Here is a 27,766-nt window from a genome sequence, read left to right on the forward strand (position 1 = left end):
TTGGAAATTTTCCATGATGCCCATCTTGCTGTCATGACAACGTCTTTCTTTCTAATCTTCTCTGAGCACTGTTGGGACAAACTTTGCGCAAATCTTCCACATCTTCAGTTCCTTGCAAATAATTGTGTGTAGTTCCAACACTGACATCAAACTGCGCACTCATTGCCTTAATAAATGCACAACGAACCTGATTGATTGACAAAATAAAAAATTTCCACCTACCTATGAAATTCTTTATTTGGCTAATCAACTCTGGTGTTCTGACTTCTTTACTCCTCCCACACCTCTCATCATCCCTAACAGACTCCCTGCCTTTCTTGAATCTCTTATGCCACTCAAGAACTGATGTTTGATTCAAGCAAGATGGTCCAAAAGCAGTCTGAAGCATTCCATACATTTCTGTGGCATTTTTTCCAAGTTTAAAACAATTTTATTGCATATCATTCTTATGAAGTGTCCTCATGTCCAGATGCATTTTCGAAATTCACCAACTGTGACAATCAGGCTTTAGTAGAGTGTATTCCAATTCCTGCTGTAGCTACCCATTTGAATTTTAAATTATAAAAAATGGCCAGTCATCTTATAAGATGTATAACAATAACACAGTGAATTTTCAAGAATCTACAACAATTTTAAATGCCTGTACATAAAAGTCTGGAAGCTTATTGAAGGCACCTCACACATATATACATATATCTATAATATAAAGCTGAAATCTGTGTGTGTGTGGCTGGTCACGAATAGCCTCCTATATGGTTGCCTATTATAGAAAACTAATCACATATAATGATAGAAGATGTATCGAGACACAGGAATGGGTATGTTTAATCTGGCATAATAATGATTCATTAAAATTGTGGATTCTGCATATGTGCCTGGTCCACAAAGTATGGAATTAAAAAATTAAAAAAAAAACGTTTACAAGTGTTTTTGATATAGATGTACATAATAATACTTTGATAAGTATGTTTTAACTTAAATAGAGATGTTATAATAAAATTGTGGGGTCTGCATTCGCGCCTGGCCTCCATAGGATGGAAATAGGAACAAACTTTAATAAAGACTTTTCATATCTATCTGCATAAGTATACTTTGATAATTATGTTTCAGTTTGAAGAAATATTGTATAATAAAATTATGGGCTGTTCGTTCGCGCATGACCTCCATAGAATGGAAATATGTCACAAAGTTTAGAAGGTTTTTTAATATAAATCCACAGAATATTGTGATAAGTGAACAGGTATGGTATAATAAATTATGGGGTTTATGTATTTTATTTTTACTTTCATCATATTTTGCTTTGGTTTTGATACCCCCAAATTCGAAGCTATCTCTTTACAACCCTTCCTTTTCATAAATCAGAGTTCATTTTCTGTACCCAGTCAATGACGGGTATGTTTGCTAGTGTATATATATATATATATATATATATATATATATATATATTGTGCTTTTTCTGTGCACATTTGAACTTTTCTTTTAATGATTTGGAACTCATTCTATTTGTGATTTTTTTCCAAGGAATTCTGCCTTTTGGATCATTTTAGACCATTCGGAACTTACCTGTTGGATTGGAAGTTTTTAATTCGACCATGTTTGGATTTTACCATTCTTGGATTTTTTACCCTTCACCGGACTATCGATTCATGTGAAATCTTTTTATCATTTTTCTTTTATACCTCCTACTCCCCTTACCTCACCCTTTTTTTTTAATCAAGTAAGATCTGTGACTTACTTGTAGTTTCATTAAATACTTTTACATGCAAAATCCGATCCCGCATTTTGCTAATTCCTGCCCTCTGATGAGAAGGAGAGTATTTCTTTGAAACTCCGCGGATTAAGGACTATCCACTTATCTTGTGCTTCCTTTTTAAAATTAAATATGTTTTTAACTCTTTTTCAAGATGTCTTTTAACATGTTTTATTAATCATTTGTTCATATATATATATATATATATATATATATATATATATATAGTTAGGGACAACATAAAAACTAGACAGACTGACAAACAACTTAAGTGTTTTATTTTTTATATTCTGTTTCCCATTGTAGAGTATTGGTGTCCCATGTTTCCTGGGTGGAATGTCTCGTGGACTTTTGGGAAAGAAAAGCCCAATACAGATGCGGCAACAACGTAGAGATGCTCTCAAGGAAGCGGACCTTATTATTCTTGCAGGTAAATTCATCGGAACTAGATGATCTATATAATTGAAATTGTTTGTGTGTGTACATTTCCATACCAAATTACTCTGTCAATTTTCAGTCTACAGACTCGAGATTTGACATAAAGACTATTGAGATTTGGGAAAATCTTTTTAATCGGTTTTCAGCCAGAGATTTGGCTGTCAAGGGGTCAAAGTTCAACGATTGCCCTTTGAAAACTCTACTAAACTCCACCGATTTTGTGTTTAAACACTTGAAATTTTAGATGTAGGTTACTTGGACATGGATCAAACTTTTCCACTTGATTTAAGCCCAAAACAAATGTTAAGAAGTTAAAATTGGTGTCAAAGTTAAAAAAATTTTTACCTCTCAGCCAATTTTTGGCCTAAAAATTTGAAATTTTAAATAAAGTGTATTCAGACATGCAGCAAGCTTTTTAATCGGTTTTTGGCCGAAAATTTGGCTGCCAAGGGGTCAAAGTTCAAATGATTTGACCTCTGCAGTCTTTAGCTAACTATTCAGCAAATTTTGTGTCTAAACATTCTAAATTTGACATAAAGGGTATTCAGACATGCAGCAAGATTTTTAATCAGTTTTGAGGCAAAAATTTGGCTGCTGAGAGGTCAAAGTTGAAAGAGTTGACCTTTGCCAACTCTACCAAACTTTATATTTATTTTATTACCTGGAATGAGTCAAACTTTTTAATGTATGTATGTATATATATATATATATATATATATATATATATATATATATATATATAATAAAAATTACAATTAAATTTACCAAAATGATCCAAGATGGTAAAATTAAAGTATAATATAAATATTAAAGAATAAATATTTATAAAGTTAACCAGATGTAAAAGCTCGATAAAACCAAATAGGAGATAGAACTTATAATACAAGCAAACAGTTAATAAAACATGTTAAAAAACACTTTGAAAAAGAGTTAAAAACATATTTAATCTGAAAAGAAAACACTTGATAAGTGGATAGTCCTTAATCCGCGGAGTTTCGAAGAAATACTTTCCTTCTCACACACACATATGCACATAAAGTTATGAACAGTACATATACATAGGGCCCGAACAAAGCTGGCCTGAACTGCTAGTTTAAAAAAATTCTAATTGATCATTTTTATAAATGTGTTGTATTCTCTTTAACTTGCGATTTCCAGGCACAGATAATAAGTAAGGGAAATTGATTATGCATTATGGTGAATACTATGCCTGAATTTACTTTGGTGACATTCACCCAGAATGGTTCGAGCTGGGTCCTCCCATAAGACCCACATTGTTCAGAATGAATGGCGGCTGAGATAGTAATAGGCATCCAGTCCCGGGACTTGTGGCGAACACTGTAGACTTGTGAACCACAGTGCTTTTCAGTCTATATAACTGCTAAATATACTTTTGTCACTGGCATACAATGTGTACACACTGACAGCAAGTAAAACACAACACAGCTGATCTATGAAATAATATCCTGTTTTTGTTTTACACCAACAACAGTTTTGGATTTACAGTTATGACGGGTGTTTGACATCAGTGAAGGCGCATGGGATTGCTGTTGATGTTGGCATTGAAGAATGTGTCAGCTTCTTCTCTGGCTAACCGACTGCCCCATTTTCTATATATATATATATATATTTTTTTTTTTTTTTTACAAAGGTGTCGCCACTTATCAAGATCCGGAGGCCATGCGAGGATAAGGATTAATGAGTGTACAGTAGTCAATGGGACAATATCGTAATCGTTAATACTGGAAATTTGGTGAATTGGATTACTTAAAGGGACGGCTCATCAAAAACTTGTTTACAACCATATTGGAAAGCAAGAAATAGAAGAAAATTCCACAAGCAGTTCTAAGAAAATACTGGAATCTATGTTTAGGTTTAGAGACAGATCAAAAGTGGTAGAAATTATTGATAGTGCTTTCAACTAAACGAGTGTTTTTCATGAAAGTTTGGCAAGGAGGGACCATAGATTTGAATTTAGATGAGCACTTGCCATGATAATAACAATAAAGCAGAAAAGCTCACAACGTCTCTTCTGTGGGAAAGAGGTTGCAGGGAAAAGAAAAAGGCATTCCTCACTAGGCTACAAAGTCTATTTTGAACTCTGTCAAGGCAGGATAAAGTCTTTCTACCAGCTCCTGCCTAGATGTAGCAACAGTACTCCATCCTTGGACGTACTTGACTCTTATACAGATGTATTTGTGTCGATTTATATAAAATTCTTTTCCCCTGGAATGTTTAATATTTCTCATTGTCTATTGTCTTGCAGTCTTTAACTGATATCCTCTTACATATTTCTGGGTCAAATTTTGCATTCCAGTAGACAATGGTAGAAAATTCTGTATTCCTGAAATGGAATCAATCTGTGTGTGTGTACAACCATTCAAATGCCTCTGTTCCCGGGGTTGCCTGCCAATCCAACAGGGACAATCAGACAGTTACTATGGGAAGAGTCAACATTAATGATCCTAGACACAATCAGAAGAGCTTTTAGTTTTTTTCAAGAAAATTATTTTCAAGAAATGTTTTTTTTAAAGATGAAAACATGGAAACAACTATGAATGAAAATCAAAAGTTTTTTGTGTTTAATAAAAAAATATCTAAGAAATTTTTCTTTTTTTGCAAGAAAAGTTTCAATAATTTTTTTTTTTATCATGAAAATAATTTTATTTTTGTCTGAAATAATTATAATTGAAAACAATGTTTTTATCACAGAAATCAATGATTATTATATCAGTGATTTTTTTTTTTTTTTTTCCTTTTAACGAAAACATTGTCTGCTGACAATTGATTGGCTAATCATGTCAGCTTTTTCTAGCTATTTTTCCAGTAACTTACCATATGTGTTACAAAGTGGTGGACTAGTGCTTGGTGGTTAGCGCCTCAAAGATTTTAGTGAAGAGGGGGAGGAGACTGAGAGGGTCGGTCTTTTCGCCAGAATTCTTGTACACTGGTACCACAGAGACCATCTTCCAGCTATTAGAGAAGTAAGATTCAGCAAGCCATTTGTTGTAGAGTTTGGAAAGTATGGGGGCTAGCTCAGCTAAGCATTTCTCGTGTTGTATGGAGAAAAATAATATGAGAATGATATGATTAACATATCATGTGCATCTTAAAACTTTGTTCTGATGACCTCGGAGCACAATTAAAACTGGACAACATAGGAAGATGTGTACAGAAGAGGAGACTTAATTGGTGCCCATGTTGAAAGAATGGATGAGAGTTCTTGAGTTACTAGATGTAGAACAGTTGAGATAGCAGGGTCAGTTAATCGGTGAAATGCCAAGGAAAACATGGAAGGAAGTGATAAAGATGGATTTGAGAGAAAGGGGAATAAATAAAGCCCTGACCAAAAGACAGGTTAGTTTTGAAATCTACGAGGTATCTTCAATAAGTTTCCAGAGTTTTTTTTGTATAGGCATTTAAAATTGTTGTAGACTCTCGAAAATTCAGTATGTTATTGCTATACATTTTATGAAATTACTGACCAATTTTGATGATTTCAAGTTCAAATGAACAGCTACAGCAGGAATTGGAATACACCCTACTAAAGCCTGATTGTCACAGCTGGTGAATTTCAAAAATGCAATTTGAATGTAAGAACACTTTAAAAGAATGATATGCAATAAAATTCTGTTTTAAACTTAAAAAAAAACAGAAACGTATGGAATGTTTCAGACTTCTTTGCATGAATCGAGCATTGGTTTTTGAGCAGCATAAGAGATTCAAGGAAAGCAGAGCGTCTGTGAGGGATGATGAGAGGTGTGGGAGAAGTAAAGAAGACAGAACACCAGAGTTGATTGGCCAAATAAAGAATTTCATGAATAAGGACCGCTGTGTGTCTATAGAAACAATAAGTGGACAGTTTGATATCAGTGTGGGAACTGGAGATGTGGAAGATTTGTGGAAATGCATCAGTCTACAACTCCATCCTTGTCACAGGCTATTTGACTGATAAGCATCAAGACAGTTCCTCACCCTCCCTATAGTCCAGACCTTGCTCCCTGTGACTTTTGTTTATTCCCTAAGCTCAAGGAAAACCTCCGAGGCTATTGTTATGAGACAATTGAGGAGATGAAAGAGACTGTGACGAGAGGATTTCCATGGGGCCTTCCAGGAGTTGTTGGAACGGTACAACAAGTGTATTGCCGTTGAAGTAGTTGTTGGAGATTATTTGAAGGGGACTAGAGTTTCATGTATGTACTATCAATAAAAGTGGCCAAAACTTATTTAAGGGACCTTGTATTTCTGTTCAATCCATGTAAAACAGGCACTAAGCCAAATATAATTATGATGATAATGATTGTTGATGCTTTTTTGTTTTTGTTTTTAATACAGGAACAGTGTGTGATTTCCGTCTTGGATATGGGCGTTCCTTGAACAAAAGAGCCAAAATTATTGCCGTGAACCGAAGCAAAGAACAATTAATGAAGGTTACTAACTTTTTATTTCGACACAAAGTTCTTTATCTCTCAAACACTGAGTTAGTAAAGAAGTTGATAACATAAGTTTCCTTTCCCCAATTGACCATTTTAATGTGTTACAGTATACCTTTCTTTTTGGTCTTTTGCTCTTACTGGATTCCAGGACAAGAATTCATCTACTCTGGTGGAGTATCCAGCTTCATGCTATTACTTAAGATAACATCACTTGGAGAAGGTGCACTATTCCTCGTAAAAATCAGTGTGGGTTTGGATTGGCCATACTGAGATCTTATTTGGGCAGCGAATACTATGTGATTGTGAATATTTGGTCAGCGTTTACTTCTAGAGAAAAGTATCCTCATGCCAGGTTGTACTGACAAACCCCTGCTTAACCTACTCAAGCATAGTGTCCATTAGGCATTCAAGTTCTCTCGACTCTATGTGTATCTTTGTCTATATGTATTTCCAGCTAAAAGTCAGTAAACTACAAAACAAAGACCCACGAAGTTGATATATTCTTGATCAGCATTGCCCTGGATGAATAATATCTAAATGTAAAAAATATTATTCATTCTTTGGGTGTCAACTGGACCAGGTTTTGTCGGCGGGAAGGGGTGGTGGTGAAATCTGTTTTTTAACCATTTTTGATATTTATGATATAAAGTATAGGTAAAAGAGGAGCAAGGAAGAGGCATGTCGTAAAGTACAGCATCAGAACAGATACTACACTATGATCTTGACCCAAAGACCACGTGTAAAGGGAAGTAACTAACTTTTTCACATTTGTTGCCCTTATGAAGACTCAATTAATGAAGATTATTTTAACTATTATTTTGATCTAAATGAATAATTAATAACTAACTATAACTAATTTTTTTGGTCCCACGACAAAAGGAGGGTGGACCTATAAATTCACCCTTGTCCGTTCGTCTGTTAATCTGTCCGCACTTTTCTCAATAAGTACGCCTTGGAATTTTTTGAAATTTTGCACAAATGTTAAACATGATATGAGTAAAAAAAAGTAACAGAACGGATTTTCCGTGACCCCCCCCCCTGGGGCGCCTTTCGGGTTAAAATGGCTAAAATTGACACATTTGTGCTTATTAAAAGAACTTGATGCCTTGGATTTTTATAAAACTTTCTGAAAAGTTGTAACTAGCTGATTTCTATATAATTTTGTTTGTCTCACGATAACTCTTGGGTGTATACCAGGGGCTCTTTTAGGGCTAATAAAAACACTCCATTCTTGGAACTATTTTACCATATTTGTCCAAAATTTTCTGTGTATGTCTATTTAGCTGTTTTGCATGGTGCTAAACTCAAATTTAAATATGTTAAGACCTTGGGGACTTTTGGGGCTAAATTAGTGATGGGGGTGCAAATGATGGACTTGGTCATTTCTTTTTTGCACGGTGTAGAACTCAAATTTACATATGTTAAGGCCTAAAACTGCACTGTTTGTTCATTTTCACCAGGATTTGACGTCCCCTGGGGACTTTGGAGGCTAAATGGTAGGGGGGGGGCAAATGCTGAACTTAGTCATTTTTTTATGCCTCGTCTTTCACTGTGCACTCATAGGATACCATGCATGCTTCATTTGTTTTCATAATTATTTCCTTTTTTTTTTTGTTTTCTTTTACTTCAGTCGAAGTTCTCAGAAATCAAGGGGCCTTTTTGTTAAGGGCTAACACTTGATCTCTATATGAGATACATAGATATTCGAATTTTCCATTAAAGTTCTCCTTTACATCTCAAAGAAATAGGACTCTTCCAAAAAATATAACCTCTCAAAACCTTATATTCTGCAAAAACAAAAACAATCCGGCTTTTCCCACCTTTCCATCCTCCTATTTTCACCTTCTCTTTCTATTTCCTCCACTTACTGGTTCTCCAACTTAAAATGTACCGATCAATGACAATGTAACCTTTTCCCCCTCCCATTGCAAAACCCAATCATTTTCTGCAAGGCAGAGAACAAAAATGGCAAAATCCACTATAAAACAACCAAACCAAAAGATACAAACTAACGATTGAAAATACAAAAAGCTTGAAGAATAAAACCTATAAAATAACTGGATACAACACCGAATACTATTCCCAAAACAACCGGTTTCGGCATTAAATAACCCACAAAGAGTTGATATGCCGTGAAACAAAACAAAACAACCAACCAACCAACCAACCAACTTTACATCTCAAACTCTGAGTTAGTAAAGAAATTGAGAACATGATTGTTCTCTTCCCAATCTACTATTTAAATGTGCTCTAGTAATTTTTTTTGTGGTCACTTGGTCTTATTGGATTCCAGGAAAAGAACTTAAGTTGTCTGATGGGATAACATCACTTGGAGAAGGTGCACTATTTCTTGCAGAAGCTAGTCTTGGTTAGTCATACCAAGAAGGTTTTATTTGTGTTGCGAATAATGTGATGCTGAATATTTAGTCAGGGTTTACTTATAGGGAAAACTATCCTCATTCCAGGTTGACTTGACAAACCTCCTGTACACTTAGACACTTGAGAACAGTGTCTAGTAGGCATTCAGGTTTTCTTTAAGTAGACGTGTGTGTGTGTGTGTGTGTTTCAAGAGAGAGAAATGGGTTGGGCAAAGAAGAGTGGTGGGGAAGGAGAAAACAGAAGAAAGAGAGAAAGATAGATTTCATGTTACACTGTTGCTTCGGGTAATACCGGGTAGCCTTGTAGTTAGATTATGCCCGGGTGATACCAGGTTAACTTGGAGATAATCGATTTAGTAAAATCAACTATTGTTATTAAACGTTAAAATGTTAGATGACAGAATTACTACATTGTCTTGTCTTCCTCTCTGCCTGGTCCTGGATATGACCTTAAACTGTATCCAGTGGTGAGGCCCCAGCTTGTGGGCTTTGGGGAGTGTGGAGCCACCCTTTAATTACCATTGCTCCCAGGTCCACTCTGACCCGGAGTGGTAGTACCTGTTAGGGTCCCAACTATGGGTTAAATTGAAATCGACTTGAAAACAACAAATATATTCTATTAAAAAATTTTTCTTCAAAATCTTTGGATTCGGCATTAAATAACCTGAAAAGGGTTGATATGCTGTTAAACAAAAACAACCAATCCTCTCTGCCTTGCTTCCGAAAGGCTTATGCTAACTCAACTGGAACTGAACTCTGGCTCCTCCTCTTTGACTCTCTTCAGGCAAAAAAAAACCCCCTGACATCTTAGGGTAAAGGAATTAATGTTTTTGGCCAATTTTTCGATATTTGTTGTCCGAAGGATTGAGGTTTAAAACGATACTGGTTTTGTCAGGTTTCCTCGCTTCTGTCAAAAGTTTTTGCGAGACATACAAACATACGCACACATTTTGCCTTTTATATAATAGAAGAAGATGCTGGGCTTTTCTGCTTGTGTGGTGATAAAACTTCTCAAATGCACTTGTGATGTTAGGTGGTATAAGATGTTAACTTTGATCAAGATTGTCTTTCCTTCTTTCGTCAGATTTTTACGATTTATATTTGATTTTATTCTTATTGAAAACATTCCAATATAAGATCTATCTAAGAACACTGCCAGATACATAAAGTATATTTGTATGAAATTTCCTAAAAATTGGACACACAGTTTCAGAGTCCATAGGGAACTCTCTCTCTCTCTCTCTCTCTCTCTCTCACACACACACACAAAGTTCCTTTTAATTAATAATAGAGATAGAGATTTCGAGGTAGTATATTTTAGCTTATATATTTACTCATTTTTAGTCCTTTCTTGTATTCTGGTATCGGCTTTATACTATGAATGTATTTTGATTATGCAGACATGAAAAAATTTCAGTCATGTTGTCACAGTTTGCTAAACTATAGTTTCTGGTTTTCTTTTTTTTTTTTTTTTTTTTTTTTTTTTTAAAGAATTCCGATATGTTTTGGAAACCAACTTTGGCAATCCAAGGAGATGCTGCAACTCTCATCAGTCGTCTATCGGATAACCTGAAGGGCTATAAATGCAATCCAGAATGGTTAGACACGTTACGAGAACGGGATGAGCAGAAAGAAAGTGCTAACAAGTAAACAAATTGACAAATTCTTTGGTACTTGTTCAGAATTCCCTGCAATGAAAAGAAAAAAATCATACCAAAAATTGATCTAGTAGTTTTATTCTTAAATAAGAAAATCAAATTTTATGGCAAAACTACTAGACTATCTTGTGACACCATTTTGAAAACAGTTTGAAAGAAGAAGGGGGATAGCTCTAAATAATTCGAATTTGCGGAATTTTATAAAGCCATTCTTAACATGGGGAGGGTATGGTATTGGGAAAACTCAAATTCGCTTAAAAATGATTTTGTTTATAAATACAAGACTAATTGATCAATTTGTGATTTTTGGAGTACAATATTTTTTTTCTGTCACGGATATGTACATCATGCTGATTTTTTTTTTTTAAATATAAAGAGAATTCTAGGGGATTTTTACCCTGGCCCCCCCAAATCAACAGAGGTTAGACAATTCCTGTAATTATCTGATCTCTGTTTATTTTGCAGTGAAGTTCTGTGCAGTTCTAGGAGATCCACTCTCCCAGGCTTTGCTTTCTCTCTTTAAGAAGGGGTTAGTTTATTGCTAATCGCCTGAGGCACCCTCACCGAAGAATGCCGACAGGGCTGCAGGTCAGAGTGCCTCTCCTTGGGGGCACTGACTTCTCAATCCCTCTTTCTGACCCTGATGTCATAGTTCTTGCAGTGGGAGAGAACTAAATAACTAGGGGAGAATTCTAGACAAGAACTAATTCTTGTTGTTGATCATTTTGCAGGGTCACTTTTACAATAAATCCACAGAAACTGCAATAATTTTTCTCTCAATTAAAATGAACATATCCTTCTCTTTTAGAAGCTTTCTTGGAAATTCTAACCAGATGAGACTAATTCAAAAGTGTTATAATATTGTCAGAAATGAGGTCAACCTGAAAAAGGGATTTTTGTCCCTCGACACCAAAATCAACAGAATCGAGACCATTATTCCCTGTTGACCGCAATATGTCAATGATCCTGTGCAGTTCTAGGAGGTCCACCCTCACAAGCTTTTGCTTTCTCTCTTTGAGAAAGAGTTAGTTTAATGCTAATAGCTTGAGGAGCATCCATCGAAGAATGCAGGCAGGGCTGCCCAGGCATTTTTTGCAACCGAGGGTACACTTCTTCTAGGGCGCTGGCTTTTTAATTCCATTTTCTGACTTCTTGTATCACTAACTTCCGGAAACTTTTTTTGTCTGGGCTGCATTTTTGGAATAAAAGTTTTCTTATATCAGGTTGATAAGAAAGTTCTTGCAGTTTTTAACTTCTAAATTCAGATGAACATGTCTTGGCTCCAACAAAAATTTATTGATCGAAATAAGCACCATCAGAATCAACACACTGTTGCCAATGCAAAAACAAGCGCATTGTTGTGGAGAATTGGGACTTTTCTGTTAATTAATGCTGGGTGTTGTTGTCGAAGTTTCTGATGCATTTCTTCCATTTGTCAACGATACTTCACTGCCATAATGGTTCGCCTGCATTCAAAAAAACTAATGGATGAGACCAGTCGCAGACCATCAAACGGTCAGCATGACCTTCTTTTGGTGCAACTCTGGCTTCAGGAAGTGTTGTGAAGCTTCGTCGGCGTCTAACCACTGATCTGAGCATTGCCGGTTGTCGTAAAGAACCCACTTTTCATTGTAAGTCACAACCTGGTCGAGAAACAGATTGTTCTTGTTGCGTAAAAGAAGGGAAGATGACACTTCATAACGGCGTTTCCTTTGGTTGTTGTTCAATTGTAAGATACCCATCTATCAAGTTTTTTAGTCGTTCCAATCTCTCTCAAGTGATTGGAAATCATTGTATACGTCACAGTTAATTCAGAAGCAAGTTCTGGAATGCTCTGATCCCCATCTGGCATCAATTGAAATGGATGGCTCTCGTCTAGGGGAGGCCCCATGTTTTGATAAGCTTCTGGGTTTGACCTTTACTCCTGATCTTAAATGGAACACATACATCAAGTCTGTGGCCAAGGTTGCTGAGAAAATGGTGGGATCCTTCTACCGCTCCAGAAGATATTTCACTAATGATGCAATTCTCTATCTATATAAGAGCCAAGTACGTCCAAAGATGGAGTACTGCTGCCACATCTGGGCAGGAGCTGCTAAAAACAGCCTATCCTGCCTTGACAGAGTACAAAATAGACTTCGTGGCTTGGTGGAAGATGCCCTTTTCTCTACCCTGCAAGCTCTTTCCCACAGAAGAGACGTAGCGAGCCTGTCGTCGTTCTATCGTTATATCCATGGCAAGTGCTCATCTGAGCTCCATTCTCTGGTCCCCCCTCGCCAATCTTTTTCAAAAAACACCCGACTAGCTGAAACCACCGTCAATAATTTTCTTCACTCCTTATCTGTGCCTAAATCAAAACATAGATTCCATGAGCAAAGCTTCTTTCTTAGAACCGCATGCCTGTGGAACGCTGTTCCGCTTGCCTGTTTCCCTCCCGACTTCAACCTGGATGTCTTCAAGCCCAACACAAACAAATTCCTGATGACCCCCCCCCCCCCAAGTAATGACACCTTTCCAATTCTCCAATACTATTGCTACACTATCCCTTTGGTTACTGTACACACAATAACCCTTATCCCTGAGTGGCCATTGGGCCTTGATAAGTGGTGAACTCCATGTAAAAAAAAAAATAAATAAATAAAATAAAATTGTGTGTGGATTGACTTTGACTAAGGCTCTTAATTGATTGTTCTCAACATCTGATGGCCAATCATCATCAAGACTCATCGCTGCCACGAAATTTCTTAAAGCACCATTGTGCTGTGCATTCAATAGTGGTTTCTGGGTCAAATGCTTTGTTATCGTGAGCTGTTTCAGCAGCTTTTTGGCCTAGCGTGAATTGAAATAAGAAAATCGTGCTTTTTTTCCATCTTGTATTCAGCGTTCCGAAAAGAAGACATAATTGTTTTAAAATGATTGTAATTTAAACAATAAGATGGAATGAAAAATGCTCTTTAAAATGATGTATAAAGTTAAGGTATTACAACGAAAACTTATTTCAAAATGCATCATTTGAAATTAAAAATTCCGCAAGAACTTTCTTCTCAACCTAATAGTAACTGTAAATTTTTGTTGATAAATAAAACCAGATGTAAACACGTGTCATGCTCAATAGGTAGTGCCATTTTTATTAGTAATAAAAGGTTTACCTTGTTTATCACAATATTATTGTCTGCCTGTAACCACCCAACATCGTCTGCAAGTTTTTCTTTCAATTTTGTGTTTTGAGTCCATTAATTCCCCCACCCCCTACTACCAGCATTTTATGCTTATTTAATTTTTTTGCATTTTAATTGGTGGAAGAGCATATTATCTAACTTAAGCTACTTTCTAAGGAAGTGTCCGCACTTGTCAGTGTACCTTGAATATATGGCCCTGCTATATTATGTTCCAACCAGTCACTGTTAAATAAACATTTACTTGAGTATTATTTGGACAAATACACTTTTCTTTTTAATATTTCTTTTAAAAAAACATTCCTCTGAGTATTTTAGAATAAGAAATTCCGAAATGATATAAATGCTAAATTTCTAATTAAAAAAATTCATGTTATTTGGACAAATGCACCTTTTTTTTTTATTTCTAATAAAAATACACCTTTTTTTTTTTTTTTAATATTTCTGTTAAAAAATCATTCCTTTTGAGTATTTTTAAATAAGAAAAAAAAAATTCCAAGAGTTTTATAAAATAAAATGCTAAATTTCTAATCAAAAAATTCATATATTTTGGACAAATACACTTAAAAAAAATATTTCTGTTAAAAAAATCATTCCTTTGTGTATTTAAAAATAAGAAAACATTCTAAGAGGTTTATAAAATTAGATTTAAAATTTCTAATAAAAAAAATTCATGTGTTTTGGGCAAATACACCATTTTTTAATATTTCTATTAAAAATAATAAATTTCTAATAAAAATCATATTTTTAAACAATAGAGATTTCTTTTAATAAATATTTCTGTTAAAAAATCATTCCTTTGAGTATTTTAAAATAGGAAAACATTCCAAGAAGTTTATAAAATAAAATGCTAAATTTCTAATTAAAAAATTAATATTTTTTGATAAGTACACTTTTTAAAAAATATCTTAAAACTACTAAATTTCTAATAAAAAAAATCATATTTTTGGACAAATAGACATTTCCTTTAATAAATATTCCTGTTAAAAATCATTCAATTGAGCATTTGTGAAAAGGAAAGCATTTCATGACGTTTATTTTATTTCATTTATTTATTAAAAATATTTTCACTATTAATTATTTCTTTAATTTTATGTTTCAATTAAAAAATTCATTTTTCCGATTTTTGTATGTGTTAACTTTCATTTTTGCATATTTAAAATACAAAATTTTATATCTATATTAAAAAGAAATTACTAATAATTATTTCTGTAATTTAATATTGTAATTAAAAAAAAAAAATCATTTTTCAAATTGCAATGCAATGTTATCATGTCTATTTAAAGATGCCATTGCATTGTTACAGAAAGAAAACATTTCCTTATTTGGTAATTTTCCATCTATAACTCAAATTAAGCCCCTTTTTGACAACCTATGTTGATTCTTAGGGACTTTTTGACTCTCTTTGGCTAAATCGGCCATATTTAGCCCCTTTTAAAGGTCCTTATACCCCTCATTAACAGTGCAAAAGTTAAGAGAGTGCCTGCTTCGAGCATTTCCCAACAGTTTCTGCCATGTAGAGGTGTCTTTGGGCCCATGGGAGGTGCATTTTGGTAAATCCGTGATTTCCGACCATTTTTGGCTAATTTTGGGGTAATTTTGACCCATTTTGGACTCTGAGATACCCTAAAAAACCCTATACTTGTGGGATAGCCAATGGGAATGTTAGATTTAATGATACAAATGCAATTATAGTAAAAAAATGCACCCTGTGGCTTTCAATAAATGATTAAGTGTGTTCGGGGGCGAAATTTGGGCCATTTTCACGCGTTGACGCGGTCAAATCACGTTTGGGGCCAGCGACCCTCCAATTTTGACCCGTTTTAAAAAAAATCACTTGTTCCCATCTATTTACATATAAATGAAGGTAATAAGCAACTTTTGGCATTTATTTGAAAAATTTTGTTTCTATAGCGTACCCCTAATTATAGAAACGTTAATTTAATTTGAATAAAATAAAATATACATAAAGTGCGTTTGAAAGCCAAATCGCAAAATTTTATATTTATATTAAAAAGAAATTATTATTTTTTTTTTTTTATTTTTATTTTTTTTTTACACAGTGATCACCACTCAGGGATAAGGGTTATTGCAAGTACATTACGTTAGTGTGGAGATTTGATGGAGTGTTTACTTAAGGGGGCGGTTCATTAGGAATTTGTTAACATTAGACTTGAAGACATCCAAGTTGTAGTCCGGAGAGAAGCAGGCAGACGGAACAGAGTTCCACAGGCGTGCAGTTCTAAGAAAGAAGCTTTGTTCATGGAATCTGCGTTTTTATTTAGGCACAGATATAGAGTGGGGGAAATTTTTCACAGTGGATTCAGCTAGACGGGTGTTTTTCGTGAAAGATTGGCGAGGGGGGACCAGAGATTGGAGTCCAGACGAGCACCTGCCATGGAAATAACGATAAAACAAGGATAGGCTCGCAACGTCTCTTCTGTGGGAGAGAGGTTGCAGGGTAGAGAAAAGGGCATCCCCCACTAAGCCACGAAGTCTATTTTGTACTCTGTCAAGGCAGGATAGGCTGTTTTTGGCAGCTCCTGCCCAGATATGGCAACAGTATTCCATCCTTGGACGTACTTGGCTTTTATATAGATTGAGAATTGCATCAGTAGTGAGATATCTTCTGGAGCGGTAGAAGGATCCCACCATCTTTCCAGCGACCTTGGCAACAGACTTGATGTACGTGTTCCATTTCAGATCAGGAGTAAAGGTCAAACCCAGAAGCTTGTCAAAACACGGGGCCTCACCCAGACGAGAGCCATCCATCACAATTGATGCCAGCTGGGGATCAGAGCGTTGATGATGTAAGGATAGGAGTTTGGTTTTGGATGCATTAAAGGTAACTAGCCACATCTTCCCCCACTGAACCACGCGCTCGAGATCAGAGGAGAGAGAATCAGAGAGAACTTTGTCATTTACAGCCTTTGATGTGTTGCCATAGATGGTCGTGTCATCAGCATAGATGTCAACGAATGATTTAAGTATGTGTTTAGGGAGGTCATTGATGTAGATCAGGAAGAGAGTTGGGCCCAGGATTGACCCCTGAGGGACCCCAGCATTTATATTGCAGGCCTCCGATTTTTGTCCATCTACCACTACTCTTATGAGCCTATCGGAGAGAAATGATTTAATGATTGAGAAAACATTTCCAGTTATACCGTAGCTGGAAATCTTGTGAAGTAGACCCTTATGCCATACCTTGTCGAAGGCCTTTGATATGTCAAGAGCAATTGCCCTAGAAAGGAAGCCTTTGTCAAGAGATTCACTAATCCTGTGGGATATAACCGTCAGCACATCTGCGGTAGATCTTGCAGAGCGGAAACCATATTGTGTGTCACTAAGAAGGTTATTCCTGCTGAGGTGATTGACTATTTCTCTATTTAATATTGATTCCAGCAACTTACTCATAACACAGAGGAGACTTATTGGTTTGTACTGAGAGGGAGATGACTTATCACCTGAATTCTTAAATACAGGGCAAACTGATGAGGTCTTCCAGGGAGTCGGAAAGCACTTCTCCTTAAGGCAGCGCTTAAATAGTTTCGTAAGTGTGGGAGCAAGTTCTGGTTGAAGCTTTTTTAACACTATAATTGGGATGCCATCAGGGCCAGTTGCTTTACTGGAATCTAGATTTTTTATTAGCTTGGCGACCTCATGCACGGATATTTGTATGTTACCTAGCTTGTTCTGTGTTATAGGAGGAAATATGGGGAGTTGATGGCCTTCGTCGCATAGGGTAGAATTAGCTGCAAAGTTCTTTGCAAATAGTTTGGCCTTGTCTGACGCTGACGAGATGACCTCTGGTCCATTGATAATGGTTGGGATAGAACGCACACTTCTGTTCAGGATCCTATTTGTTATTTGCCAAAACTGGTGGGAACCAAGCCGCTGATCAGCTACCTTGGATTTAACAGACTGGGCATATAGCTCTCTTGCATTTTTTATTACTCTTTTACAGTGGTTGCTGGCAGTCCTGAAAGCAGCTTTAGACTCAGTGCATCTATTACGTTGGTAGCTATGGAAAAAGTAATTTCTGTGAGCGATAGCAGCAGCACATTCTGGGGAGAACCATGGCTGGCTGTTAGGTTTTTGTTGGAATTTTTTAGATGGTATGAATTGGTCTATGCCTACAATTAACCATTCGGTCAGATCTGATACTATAGAGGACACTTCCTTTTTAAACATGGAGTGCAGAGGTAAATCAGATATGAATGTACAGAAGCTATCCCAGTCAGCCATAGAGTATCGGTATACAGTACGGTGGAGGGGTACGTCTGGGGGCTTCTTATATTTCGTTTTTATCTTAACTGATACGACGGAGTGGTCGGAGGATCCTAGAGGAGAATGAACGGTACATGAACATAGTTCAGGGGAAGTTGAGAGAAAAAGGTCTAAGAGGCTTGCATATTGATTGGGTGTATCGGGTACACGGGTGGGTTCGCGAACTATCTGAGTGAGGTCATAAGCAATGGCAAAATCATGACAAAACCTCCCCTCATCATCTGTCTTATTTGAATGGGTCAGCCATTCCACGTTATGGACGTTGAAGTCACCACAGATGTGAATGTTAGCCGAGGGATGTGAAGACAGTATGTGGTCTATTTTCTCAGATATGCTCTTAAAGATAGTAACTCCGCTGTTGTGGAGCCTATAGAGGGCAAATATAAATGCAGTGGTGTTAGCAAGTGCAACCCTGAAGCACATATAGGGTAAATTAGGATCTTCTCTAGAGATATCCCTGCCACATGGGAAGCCATCCTTAATGTAGGCACATATTCCATGCCCATGGCGATCTTGGGTGTCAGATTTAGCTGTTAAATTGGAGTATCCATTAATTATGAACTCATCTAGGGAAGTGGTCGGCCCTATTCCAGTTTCACTTAGAAATAATATGTCCGGTTTTGTCTCCTGTAATTGGGTTTCAGCCTCTGGAAGGTTGGAACGTAGACCCCTGATATTGGAGAAGGAGACCTGGTAGTAGGGGTCTACGCTGGAAGATGGGGTTCTAGGTTTAATCGAGTTTTTATTCTGGAGATATTTCATGTTGAGGTTTTGGGATTTGTGGAATAGGTCGGCATACTTGGTTAGAGCAGTACAGAGAGGGAAAGTAAGAGAGAAAAAGACAGGAAAAATTTTTTATTTGTAGCACACGAAAAGGTAAAGCCGTAACAATTACCCACTAGTATGGCATCGAGAGGCCCCACCAGAGACTACTGCATGGTCCAGATCCACTCACCAAATGGCAATACAGCAGTCCCAGTACTTTGCGCCTGCTGATAGGACAGCCTCCTTAGTGGTTAATCCAAGGTTCGGGTCCCTGACTATCAGGCGGATAACGTCAGCCCAGACAAAACGTTTACCTCCAGCACCCTTACTAGTGACATGGCCACAAGGACAGATAGACAGAAAAATTTCCGACATCTCAGACTATTATTAATTATTTCTGTAATTTAATATTTTGATTTAAAAAAAAAAAAAAAATAATAATTTTTCGAATTTTCTCATGTGTTGACCTATTGTCATATATTTTAAAATACAAAATTCACAGGGGCCGTATATTCAAGATATACTGGTTAATGCAAGATACTTTCTTAGGAAGAAGTTGCTTGTCTCTGACAGTGCCCTTTCACTAAAGAAGTTAATGAAGGAATTAAAAAAGACAATTTTGCAATAAAATCAATAAAAACGTCTTTAAATTTTACTTCCATTTTGTTTCACTCACTAATCCACTCTCCCACCCCAATAATATTTTGTTTTTTTATCAATTAAATAAATTAAAATGTTAAGTAGGTAAAAAAATGCTGGCTTTGTAATTTTTAAATATATTTTATCATTTAGTTATTGCTAATTTATATATTGTAATGTTTTTATTTCCAGAAAAAATAATTAAGTAGATAAAAAAAATGCTGGTTTATTTTTTTTTTTTAAATATATATTGCTATTTATACATTGATAATTTATGTATTGTAATGTTTTTATTTCCAGAAAAAAATGTGATGAAATCACTAATCAACATTTAAACCCAATTAAACTTTTACATCTTACGGATGAAATTTTGCCAGAAGATAGTATTATTGTGGCGGATGGAGGTGATTTTGTTGGTACAGCATCTTACATCCTCAGGTAGGATTTAATAATTACTAAACAAGTCATGACCCATTGTGTCAACATTTGGTAATAATTAAAAAAAATTACAAATTAAAAAAAATTTTAACAGTTGTAAAATTAGTCAAAAATACTGACTTCAAAATTATAGTTGCACAAAAGAATTTTACATTATAAGAGAATATCTAAAAAATGCACTTTAAGTAAAAAAACTATCATTATTGAAATTAGTAAAAAATTAAAAAAATTATGAAAAACGATCCAAGAAAAACAATTTCAAGAAAAAATAAAATTTATCGAATAATGTAGTTTTATTGGTTTAGTTTATTCTGCATGACAAACTGACTTATCTCCCTTGTTTTAACTTTCACGCTTTCTAATTAGAAAATTTTGACCAATAATAATAAAAATTATTTTTTTATTAAAAAAATTTTTTTTTTAATAAAAAAATAGTTTTAGCAGATCTTCGACTCAGTCATTTTTTTATAAATAACAGACGTGAAAAATGAGATTTTTATTTGATCAAATCAAAACACATCCAGGTTGTCATTGATGGGCGTTCATCCAAGCAGCGTAACATTAATGTGGGAGTGCCACTATTAATCCTGATATTCATTAACGACCTCCCCGATAACATTGTGTCCGAGAGGGGTATATTTGCTGATGATACAATGTTCTATAACATGCATGAGGGAAGAACGGATGTACACAAATCTAAGATAATGGCTGAATTTTTAGAAAATGGGGGTAAATGGATGGTAACATTTAATGCTAATAAGACTAAGTTGCTCTCCTTTAACAATTACAAAAAGCGTCTTCAACCACTGATATCCATGACAAATAACTCTCTACCTGAGAATTTTTCCTTCAAACTCCTTGGCTTAACATTTGCAGAATATAAACGGGAACAAATACATTGAGGACATTGCAAAGGCTGCTGCAAAGAAGATGGGTTCCCTCTATTGTGCTAGAAAACAACTCGCACTTGAGAGTATTTTGTACCACTACAAGGCTACCATTTGCCCATGCATGGAGTATTGTTACCACCTCTGGGCTGAGAGAAATAGATTTGTTTACCACACGTGTGTACAAACCTGGCAGCCAGTGAATTACAGTGCAATACAGGTCTTTATAGTACTTGTCTCCGCAAAATTTAAAGGAGCTTTTCTTAATCAGCATAGTCAAAAACCTATTAAAGTTGTCATTCTAAATAAAATTGTGGAGATGGACTTAATATACAAATTTACCCCCCCCCCCCCCATAAGTTAATGTGTGCACAATCTTGAGAATCAGTCCGCTAAAGAAAATTAAATAAAATACTCCACGAAATTCAAAATTGGAGAAAACACGTGTATAACAAATAATTGTTTCCCTATGTGATGAAACGTGCAGAATGTATACACATCTCCCCGGGAATACAACAGTTGTTACAAACAAAAAGGAGTCGAGTTATTACTTGTTCTTGCGACATACTCTGCTACAACGTGTTGGGTCCCGGAGGACTACATGTTAACGCATATGTAAACGTCTGTAACATTCCATGATTTCTATTTCCTGTTAATTTCCGTATTATGAACTAGTAAGTTTTAAGAGTTTATCGGTTAAACATACATATACATACGAAGGCTGCTGCAAAGAAGGTGGGTTCCCTCTATCGAGCTAGGAGACTACTCACACCTGAGAGTATCCTGTACCTTGACAAGGCAACCATTCGGCCATGCATAGAGTATTGTTGCCACATCTAGGCTGGTGCATCTACCACTAGTCTCTCCCTCTTGGATAGGCTCTAAAAAAGGGGTCTCCAATCTAATAGGTCCCACTTTGTCAACTAGGCTCCGACCTCTATCCCATGGCTGCAATGTTGCATCTCTGTGCCTGGTTTAGAAGTGTTTTAATGGAATGTGTTCTGACTTGTGCCTCCTTGACGTACATATCCCCGACAAACCCGCTTAGCAACAAAATCTCACCCTTTCACTGTTGAGGTCCCTAAATGCCAGAAAGCGTTCTACTCGAATAGTTTTTTTCCCTTGAACAGCTAGATTTTAAAATTCCCTTCCTGCTACCGGCTTCACTGACTGTACTGGAGAAGTTTAAATGTAAAGTAAACCAACATCCTGTTAATCTTTTTTTAGGCATGATCTCAAATAGTATCCCCTTACATCCAAGTGGTGATATGCCCTGTTTAGAATAAAGATGATTAAAAAAGCATAAGTCACTCAGTTTAAAGTCCAAGAGTCTGCTTCTCTCTAAGGGGCACATAAATCCAACTGACTTTTTGTCACCCAACTGTGACTATCTCATTGTCTAGACTGATCAGCTTTAATTTCCCTCCCTTACCCTATGGGCTGGAATACATGTATTTTTTGACCGGAAAGATTCCAGTTTTCTCATCATCCCTGTTTGACCACCTAGAGAATGACTACCGAAGATATCTGCGACAGATAACAGCTAGACAGTGTTCACTCAAAAGGGCTTATCTGCAGACAATCTAGGAACATGACAAATAGATTGCTTTCAGTATAAGCCATTATTTAATTGAACACTTATTTTGTTTGAAACATTTCTTGGCTATTATATATATTATTACTTTTTTGTGTTGTTGGAATCCTTTGAGATGAGTAATTTATTTATTTATTTATTTATTTATTTATTTATTTGTTTATTTATTTATTTATTTATTTATTTGTTTGTTTATTTATTTATTTATTTGTTTATTTATTTATTTATTTATTTATTTGTTTATTTATTTATTTATTTATTTGTGAACTGTTATCCTCATCTTCATAGTTGTTGTTTCACCAAGTTTCGGGCCAACCCATCCTTTGGCCTTCGGGGTCTATAGTGCAGTGGATAGGGGCATTGAGTCTCTACGGTTCCAGGTGAGCATTGTCTGAAGATGGTGGTTTCAATCCTACCCAAAGCAGGGCAAAGATTTAGTTGGCCAAGGACATTGTGAGACAACAACAACTATGGAAGGCAGTAATTACTGGAGATACAATTATGAGACTCAGCATTTCTATCCCATCTCGGTTAATCACCTGAAAAAGGCCAGAGGAATGTCTGCGAGAGAAGGTTGCAGTGCAGAAGAAAGTGTTACAGATACGTTTCTACAATTTATCAAGAATCTTCAAATGGGACACAGATTCACCAAATTTTTTTTTTTATTTCTTACTAGCATTTCAGCCCGGCGTTGCCCGGGTGTTTGGAGGTGTATGTTGAGCAAAAAAAAAAAAAAAAAAAAAAGCGCTCGATTTTTAAACTTTGACCCCTATTATGACCCCTTAACATTTATTGTTTTGGGCTCAAATCAAGTTATTAAGTTAGATCCATGTCCAAGGAACCTATATCTAAAATTTCAAGTGTTTAGACCCAAAATTGTCGGAGGAGTTTGGTAGAGTTCTCAAAGGTCAAATCCTTGAACTTTGACTCTTTAACAGCCGAATTTCTGGCCAAAAACGGATAACAAAGATTTTCCCAAATCTCAGTACCCTATATATCAAATTTCGAGTCTGTAAACTGAAAATTGACAGAGTTATTGCGTAGGGAAATGTACACAGACACACAGACACTTTCACTTTTATAGATATACTAGCATTTCGGCCCGGCGTTGCCCGGATGTTTGGATGTGTCTGTTGAACAAAAAAAAAAAAAAATGTGGAAGTAGGAAGGCAGGCTCGAACCTGTACCGTGAAGGAGGAAAAGAACAGGGTAAAAACCTAACATCTATGCTGTTACGACCACCACCAAACCGGAAGTGACATTTTTTTAAATTAAGGCTAGACTATCTAAAGGAGAGGATAACTTTCAAAAATATCGGCAAAAAAATGCCCCCCCCCCCTGTAGAAAAGTGCCTAGTTGAAGGGGAAGATATTAATATTTTTAGCCAATTTTTCGATATTTGTCGTATTAAAGGTCGAACATCAAAACGATACTGATCTTGGTAAAATCCGTCCCCTCTATTGAAAGTTTTAGGTAGACATGCAAACATACATACATACATACATACATACATACATCCATATATTGGTAACTAAAAATTTTCGACCCAAACCGATGAAAAAGCTTGCCCTATCTTTGAATACCATTTATGTAAAATTTGAAATATTTAGACCAGAAATTGTCTGAGTAATTTGGTAGAGACCGCAGAGGCCAATTTTTTAAAAACTTTGACCTCTTTTTTGAGCCTTTAACATTTATTCTTTTGGGCTCAAATCAAGTTATTAAGTTAGATCCATGTCCAAGGAACCTATATCTAAAATTTCACGTGTTTCGACCAAAAATTGTAGGAGAAGTCTCAAAGGTCAAATCGTTGAACTTTGACCCCTTAATCGCCAAATTTCTGTCCGAAAACCAATCACATCGATTTTCCCAAATCTCAGTACCCTGTATATCAAATTTCGAATCTGTAGGCTTAAAATTGACAGAGTTATTGCATAGGGAAATGTACACAGAAACACAGACACTTTCACTTTTATATATATATATATATATATACATATATATATATATATATATATATAGATTAAATTTTCACCCCAAACAAGGCTCGTTGCCACTTTGATGTAGGGGGCTATTATCAGGGACCTAAGTTGCAGGGGTACTATGTGGGGAGTAGCAGCAAGATGTCGGTTCACATTACACTTGAACTTCTGCATGTTAGTACAGTTGGGGAAGCAGGAAACCGGAAGAGAATTCCAAAGTCCTGAAGTTCTGGAGAAGAAGCTATTAGAGTAAAAGGCTTTCTTACATCTATGGATCTCAACTGTGTAGGGGTGGGATTTAGCTGCTTATCGGGTTTGTCGGGGGTATTTTCATCGAGGGGGTACAAGTGCTTGTAGTTCGTCAGAGCATCCACCATTAAAATACTTGTAAAACAGGCAGAGGGATGCAACATTTCGTCGGTGAGACAGGGGCTGAAGTTTAGATGACAGTTCGGGATCTATTAGGTTGGTGACTCTCTTTTGGACCCTGTCCAGGAGCGAGAGACTAGTAGCAGATGCACCAGCCTAAATGTGACAGCAGTACTCCATACATGGGCGAATGGTGGTTTTGTAGGAGTACAGGATACTTTCAGGCGTAAGTAACTTTCTAGCACAGTAGAGAGAGCCCATCTTCTTTGCAGCAGCCTTAGCAATAATCTCGATGTATCTATTCCAACTTATGTTTCCTGTGAATGTTAAGCCAAGGAGTTTGAACGAAGTGCTCTTGGGTAAAGTATCACTAGCCATAACTATTGGTGGTTGGTAAGGTTTCATGTAATTATTAAATAATATTATTAAAGAAATATGACAACTGTACTCCATACATGGTCTAATAGTAGACTTGTAGAGATAGAAAATAGCCTCAGGTGTTTAGAGTGATAGAGAGAACCAATTTTATTAGAAGCAGAAAAGACAATAGATTCATAAAGATCCGACCAGACATAGGTTAGTGTTAAGTTCTGAGATATTGTGTTGAACAAAGATGGTGGCGTAGTTCAGATCAGTAACCAAGATGGCGGCCAAGAATCAAATGCGGTCCGTGCCGTAGTTAACGGCGAACTGATTGAATCCAAAATTTTTTTTTTTTTATAATAATTTTTAAACATTTTCATTGTTTAGCACAGCCGTTGGTTATAAAAATGATTGGCGAATCCATTCATCTCATACCCCCATCAGGAGTCAAAAACATTTTACAATTAGTTTGGAAGCAAATTTCCAAAAGCCATTGTACACATACAAACATGTAAATCATACATTAACCCCAATATGATGATGACAGAATGGTTAAGAATGCTTGAGTTAGTAGATATAGAACAGTTGAGGTAGCAGGGTCAGTTAGTAGAGGAAAGCCGAGACAAAAAGGGAATGGAGTGATAAAGATGGATTTGAGAGGAAAAATTTTGGAGGTTGCAGAGTATATTTTTACAGTATAGAGAAATACGAGGTGCCTTTGATAAGTTTCCAAACATTTTTTTGTATGGGCACTTTTATTGATAATACATACATGAAACTCTAGCCCCCTTCGAAGTAATCTCCTCTGGCCGCAATGCACTTGTTGTACCGTTCCAACACACTTCTGGAAGGCCCCATAGAAGTTTTCTTGTGTGAACGTGTCAATGACCCTTGTCACAGCCTCTTTCATCTCCTCAATTATCTCATAACAACATTGATTTGAGCTTATGGAATAACCAAAAGTCACAGGGAGCAAGGTCTGTACTACAGGGAGGGTGAGGAACTGTCTTGATGCTCATCTTGGTCAAATAGTCTGATTTTCTCTGAACACCTTTGGGACAAACTTTGCCCAAATCCTCCACATCTTCAGTTCCTTGCAAATTATTGTATGTACAGTTCTCACACTGACATCAAACTGCCCACTTATTGTCTCTATAGATACACGGCAGCCCTTATCCATGAAAATTTTTGTTTGGCCAATCAACTCTGGTGTTCTGACTTCCTTACTCCTCCCACACCTCTCATTATTTCTCACAGACTCCCCCCGTCTTTCTTTAATCTCTTATGCCACTCAAAAACTGATGCTCGATTTATGCAAGATGGTCCAAAAGCAGTCTGAAGCATTCCATACGTTTCTCTGGCATTTTTGTTCCAAGTTCAAAACAGAATTTTATTGCATAGCATTCTTCTAAAGTATCAGATTGCATTTTTGAAATTCACCATCTGTGACAATCAGGCTTTAGTAGGGTGTATTCCAATTCCTGCTGTAGCTGTTCATTTGAATCTGAAATCATAGAAATTGGTCAGTCATCTCATGAGGTATGGCAATAACATACTGAATTTTCAAGAGTCTACGACAATTTTAAATGCCTGTACAAAAAAGTCTGAAACTTATTGAAGGCAGAACAGAAGACTTTGATAGTATGGTCACGTTGAAGTAATGGATGAGAGTTGTTGGGTTAGTAGATGTAGAACAGTTGAAGTAGCAGGTTCAGATTACATGAAAAGACCAAAGAAACATAGAAGGCAATGATAAAGATGGATTTGAGAAAAAGAAGTATAAATGCTGAAAGGTAGTGTAGTTGGAAGTCAATTTCCACAAGCATCCAACGCATGTTAGCATCTAAAAGATGATGATAAACGTTCACCTTACAAGACTGTAAAATTGAAGTTAAATCAAATATCATCACCATCATATCGTATGAATTCGAAGATTTTATTGTTGGCATTGGTTTCCCTGTTATTTTTCTAGTCAGAATTCTTCCTAGAAACATATCAGTGATTATGAGAGGAACCATGTGAAGGTTGCCAACATCCTAAGTGAAAGTGATTTTTTTTGTGGAATGAACTGGATTCGAACTTGGAACAACACCCAAGTTGTCTGTCCGTGTCATTAACCATTAGACCACCTTCACCTGCAAAACCGATGATGGTGATGATGATTTTTAAAAAAATTTTTTTATAAATTCATCTTATAAGAATGAAAAGTGATAAAGTTTCTAAAAATCCAATTTAAGGGATAAAAAAATAATTTTCATCATTTGAATTATCTGAACAACTATTCCCAACCTGGTTATTATTTTTGCACGTTGGTCGATGTAACCTCCAACCTTCTTCAGGTGCATCTTTTTGAACTTTGGAAAATTTATATCAACTTGGAACCCTTTTTTTTTTTTTTAACATGGAGGTCACCACTTATCAAGGTCTGGAAGCCACTCGGGGATAAGTGTTATTGCATGTACAGTAATCAATGGGATAGTATTATAGTAATTGTTAGTATTGGAGATTTGATAATGTGTCTTACTTAAGGGGGCGGTTTATCAGGAATTTGTTTATGTTAGACTTGAAGACATCCAAGGTCAAGTCAGGTGGGAAACAGGCAAACG

At 36.0% G+C, this 27,766-nt stretch overlaps 1 protein-coding gene across 1 annotated transcript in view; it reads left to right on the forward strand.

Moving 5' to 3' along the window:
- The window catches only part of LOC145259199 (2-hydroxyacyl-CoA lyase 2-like), a 110,766-nt gene that overhangs the window by 62,649 nt on the left and 20,351 nt on the right, over positions 1-27,766 (forward strand). Inside the window, exons 10-13 of the mRNA XM_080117028.1 lie at positions 2,057-2,180; positions 6,524-6,618; positions 10,494-10,648; positions 19,828-19,965. Coding sequence (XP_079973154.1) covers positions 2,057-2,180; positions 6,524-6,618; positions 10,494-10,648; positions 19,828-19,965 — 512 coding nt within the window. The remainder of the gene's footprint in view (positions 1-2,056; positions 2,181-6,523; positions 6,619-10,493; positions 10,649-19,827; positions 19,966-27,766) is intronic.

Source organism: Euprymna scolopes, chromosome 34, assembly GCF_053919585.1.
Source record: "Euprymna scolopes isolate OS-2025 chromosome 34, ASM5391958v1, whole genome shotgun sequence".
Lineage (NCBI taxonomy): Eukaryota > Metazoa > Mollusca > Cephalopoda > Sepiida > Sepiolidae > Euprymna > Euprymna scolopes.